Raw genomic sequence first — 5,000 nt, forward strand, 5'->3', positions numbered from 1 at the left:
CCAGAGAAAATTTTATATATATATATATATATATATATATATATATATATATATATATATATATATATATATATATATATATACATATATACATATACATATACATATACATATATACACACATATATATATATATGTGCTTTTTATTTGATCTTGTATATTCGTTCTCAGCATATCAAAGAATATCAAAGGGGTGTCATGCTAGCATGGTTTATGTGTTTTTTTCATGTAACCATATATATATATATATTTTTTTTCTTATTACCATTGGCATTTTGCCTGAATGGGATGATTCCCAGTCAAACAGTAATCATTTTACTGGCAAATTTTATATTCAAATTATAAGTTATAGTTGATATTCACTAAAGTAATTAAAAATCCATTTATGATGTGAAACAATTTGAGAAGACATTCTGAAGTGTAATATAAAATGATTAGCAAAATTCTTTCTTGTATTTGCTATAAAAGAAATACAAGGTATCTAGTTGCCTTGCAGTGTGACACCACCTTAAAACCATTTTCACCACACACATTCACAATTTTCAGTTTGAGTTCACTGGCTGTGAAAAAGCACCTTGTTTATACATCGTTTTATTTGATAAGAATGTTTTACAAATACCATTTTATGTTTGCAACACCGTCTTTCTCACCAAACTTGTAACAGCTGGGAGCCAAGAAAGGTGGGGGTCTAGGAGCACAGCGTGTGAAAAAGGATTTCTCTGCCATTGAAAAGGAGGCTGCCCGCAACGACCAGCTCAGACAAGAAGCCAAAGCAACCGAACTTTCAAAGGAGGAGCAACAGCAGTCGGTATGCATATGGTCTCTTGATGTGTTAATTTCATTGTATGGTTACATGTAATGATAAGTATTGTTGTTATTAGCTTTTCTTATTTCTTATTGATTAACAGTAGTGATTGTGATGCAAGAAAAATTGTTACTGATATTTTTTCATTAGTTTTTCTTCATCTTTTATCTAAAGACTAGTGAAATTCACCCACCAGAACAGTATCTTTTAGAAAATGAGAGACCACGTTATACACAAAAGAAAATACCTTTGCTTAATCTTAAATCATGACTGAGTGAACAAAAATACAAACACGATAATGTGTGTTCAGAGAAAATGAAAGAGCTATGATAACAATAGAATAATGAATTGGAATAAGTCTTAACTGTCTCCCTATCTAATATTTCTAACCGAATCTCATCACACAGTTACAAAGTTTAGAGCGCGCATATGAAGACATGAGCATTGCTGGGAAACGTGAGGAGGAGCGAATGATGAGAGTGGATCCCAAGAAGGCACAACAGGCAGAGCGACTTGGCATGGGGCTTGGAGCTCGGAGGTAAAATTTGCAGATCTTTGCATTTAGATTTTTATTAGGATTTTTATGTGCATGTGCTTGTTTACCTATTTGTTTTAGAGAACTATATGTGACCATGCATATCCAATGTTTTTCAGCAAAATTTATATGATAATATTGGCAGCCCAGTAGAGTTTATGATTACCAAAGACTCTCCAGGTTTTATGATATTGCAGATATCATATGTTGATATTCGTGTAACTCCCTCACTTACTCCCTCTCATCCCCCACTTCCCTTGTTCCTTCCCCTTTCACATTAGGATATTTTCTTTCAAATCTATGCCACCTCCTCTAACTGTTGCACACTTAGTGTGCAACAGTTCACATTCCATCCAAATGTGCCTGTCCTCCACATTTGTGGCAAAACCTGAAGTTTACCCACAGTCTTCATCTGGCACGATTGTGGGAGGCATGTTAAAAACTAAAGGGATTTTTCCTACAACTCTCTTTTATGAATGAGATGTACTTAGAATTCTGTAATAGGTCTGGTACTGCCTGGCAAGTTTCAGTCGGCCATACTTGCGATATTTCCCCGACCCTCACTCCCTTTGTAGGCTCCCCTCTGCTTGAGCCAATGACAGAGTCACTTTTTCCCATCACAATATTCTTGTGAATCAAACTCAGTGATTGAGGTATTAGTTGTGGTACTGTATGACATTATCTTCTCCCACATTCCCCTCTGCACGCCCCAAAGGTATCAGTCACTTGCAAGTTTGTCATTGTCTTTTTTTTTTTTTACTATTTACACTGCTAAACAGTTGTAAACACATCTGAATACTCATTTTATTGTTGTATATTGATTTAAAAAAAAACATTTGATATGTTTTATTTATGTATTCACAGTAATCTCTCTCATTTATATTCATACTTGAGAGGTAACTTTCATAAGTTAGTGCTCTGCTGACACTTGTTTTATGTGAGATATGACAGTACAATATTCATTTTCAGGTGCAGATAATTGAGCACATCAAATGGCCAGGAAACAAATTTAGCCTTGATGAAAACTGAAAAATCATACATGTTTTACACCTGGGTGGGACATGGGTCTGTGGTCACTGGGGTTAAAATGGGGAAAATGTTTAATTGTAATACTGATGGTGTAGATAGTCTGCATTAATAGTATTGCTATTTCCTTATAAGTGTGACATTGATTTTAGTGAATTCCTATTTTAGTATCAGTACATATTTATAATCAAGAGAATCTTAGCCAACCACAGGTTTTGTTTGGCTGCCAAACAAAGGTACTAGATAAGATTTTGCAAAGACCATTTGATGTGTATGCTTAACCCACTAGCGACGGTACATTTTGAAGCCGAAAATAATATTTTCCGGGTGGTTTTAAAATCAGCCACAAGCGACAAAATCACTGGCGGGACACTCGGTAACGTTTACTTTTCCCGGTGTTTCATATATGGGATACCCGTCATAAGTGGGTTAAACTGCCACTGGTTGTACACTTTAGTTTAGATTAGTTGTTATTGAAGCTGTAAAGGTGTAAAAGAATTACCATAGAAGTTATGGAGATGCTTGTTCCTTTATGTAATTTGAAAAATGTATGTGGAATAAGTTATATATTGCTCAAACTATATTCAATTTTACATGAAAAGGAGAATTTAGAGAATTGAGGATTGTACTGTAATAGTGGTGCCATGACTTTAATGATTATTCTAGAATATTTGCTGAGATTAATCAACCTTTTAGATTGTTGATAATTTTTTTCCCATTCGTTAGGTATGATGATTATTTAAGAGTTAACGATTATGGAAATGGCATGGTATTGGAAAATATTTGATTATTTTTTTCTTTTCTCTTCGTTTAGTGGAGCATCACACAGCATGTTTGGTGAAATGAAGACCATAGAGCAAGAGACACCTGTTGGAGCCAAGTCAAACAGAAGTAACAACAACAACTTCCGCGATGATGACATAGAGGAGGACTTTGAGACTATAATAAGGTTTTCATCTGGACCACCAAAGTAAGGAAGAGTTGAAGTTTGGGCCAAGAGGGATATTTTTTTGTATTGTGTATGTTGTTAATGATTAAGAAAAATACAATAAAGTGAATTGATAAGTAAATGAATTAATTGATAAACAAATGAATTATTAGAATAATTGGAAAAGGCATTTATCAATTTATTTTTTATTTTATGTATTAAACATCTTGTCAGTGAATTTGCATGTGACTGCTTTCAACCATTACTCTAGGTATCGTGACAGCCCGTTTGAAGATAGAAATAACTTTGGTTTTGCTGGAGGGAAAGGATCTGGCATTGATGACCTCTTAGGCAACAAGTCCTCAATGACTTCCTCGTCTTCCTGGGAAAACGAATTTGATAAGTCAAAGTCATCGTCTGGTGTCAGCTCCTCCAGCAGTCTTGGGTCCATGTCATCCTCTAACAAGGGTATGTCGAGTGGCTAAAGAGTTGCTTCGTGAAAGTTATGTTAATGTTCAAGAAGGAATTTCTGTGATCAGAGAGTTTTTGCGTGATGATATTTTTCAGGAGTGTGTGTGAGAAGGGTGTTTTGGGAATAGGAATGTGTACAGACTTGAAAGAAATAAAGTTTATGAAATTTGTATAGAAAAAAACACATAATTGGGAATTAGCTGTAACTTTATTAAGAATCACCATTCAACCAATGCTTTGCAAAGATTTAGAGATGATGATTATTATAATTGTTATCATCATTATTAGTATAAGTATTAGTATTACAATAGGATAGTTGGTGAAAAGAACGAAATTTAGGAGGTCTATTAGTTGAGAATGGCACATGGAAGGCTGTGAATATTGAAGGAATGAGAAAATCTGTGGAACCTATGAGTACTGATGACTTGAATGGTAAAATTCCTTGTATGTTCAGTATAGGGCCAGGTATTTCCCGGTTTCATACTAGTTTTATAATTTTATAGATGGTGCTTCAGTTCTGTTCCACCTGTTGTTGCTTATTTTGAATGGTTTTGATATTGACCTAAACCCTTACAAAAGAAAACTACACATTCTTTGTAATTTTATTTGTTTATAGGTGGTGATCATTTTTATTGTACAAGATTTGGTGAGTGATGAGTGTTTGGTGTTATTATCTTTTTGGCTGATGGTTGTAATACAGTAAGATGAATAAAAAAGAAATTTTTATTTTATGACTGTACTTTTTATTGATCAAGAAGAAGTCCTTGTCATTGTAATCTTTTTTATTGATCAAGAAGAAGTCCTTGTCATTGTAATCTTTTTTACTGATCAAGAAGAAGTCCTTGTCATTGTAATGAAATTGAACAGAAAAGACATCCCCATGAAGACTGCCATGATTTTTCCTGATGTTCATTTGTATGAGTCAGTTTGTCTTTGCTCTCTTTTTTCTCTCTCTCCACCTTTAAAACCTGAGCTCTAATGCAGGACAGTTAACATATGCAGTGCTCTTTGTCTGTTCATAAAACTTTGTCTTTAGACTATATATGTTGTAAAGAAATGAGCATATCAGGTGACATTGTCTTGTAACCACCCAATTTTTCAATTCTAGTCTCTGCATCTGCCAACTATAAGTACACCCCAGTGGAAGAAAAGAAAGCACAACAGAAGTTTGGCAATGCCAAGGCCATCTCGTCTGACATGTTCTTTCAAGATCGCGACCCTGATGCTGAAATGCG

The 5,000-nt window shown here is 34.4% G+C and overlaps 1 protein-coding gene across 16 annotated transcripts in view; it reads left to right on the forward strand.

Moving 5' to 3' along the window:
• Window positions 1–5,000, forward strand: part of ArfGAP3 (ADP-ribosylation factor GTPase activating protein 3) — a 34,283-nt gene that overhangs the window by 16,293 nt on the left and 12,990 nt on the right. For all 16 annotated transcript variants that reach the window (XM_027369149.2, XM_027369147.2, XM_070125182.1 and 13 more), the window contains 5 exons: window positions 665–808; window positions 1,213–1,343; window positions 3,181–3,336; window positions 3,566–3,762; window positions 4,874–5,000. The exon at window positions 4,874–5,000 is cut by the window's right edge and continues 103 nt beyond it. In XM_027369149.2, the coding sequence (XP_027224950.1) occupies window positions 665–808; window positions 1,213–1,343; window positions 3,181–3,336; window positions 3,566–3,762; window positions 4,874–5,000 (755 nt within the window). The remainder of the gene's footprint in view (window positions 1–664; window positions 809–1,212; window positions 1,344–3,180; window positions 3,337–3,565; window positions 3,763–4,873) is intronic.

Source organism: Penaeus vannamei, chromosome 9 (genome assembly GCF_042767895.1).
Source record: "Penaeus vannamei isolate JL-2024 chromosome 9, ASM4276789v1, whole genome shotgun sequence".
NCBI classification, from domain to species: domain Eukaryota; kingdom Metazoa; phylum Arthropoda; class Malacostraca; order Decapoda; family Penaeidae; genus Penaeus; species Penaeus vannamei.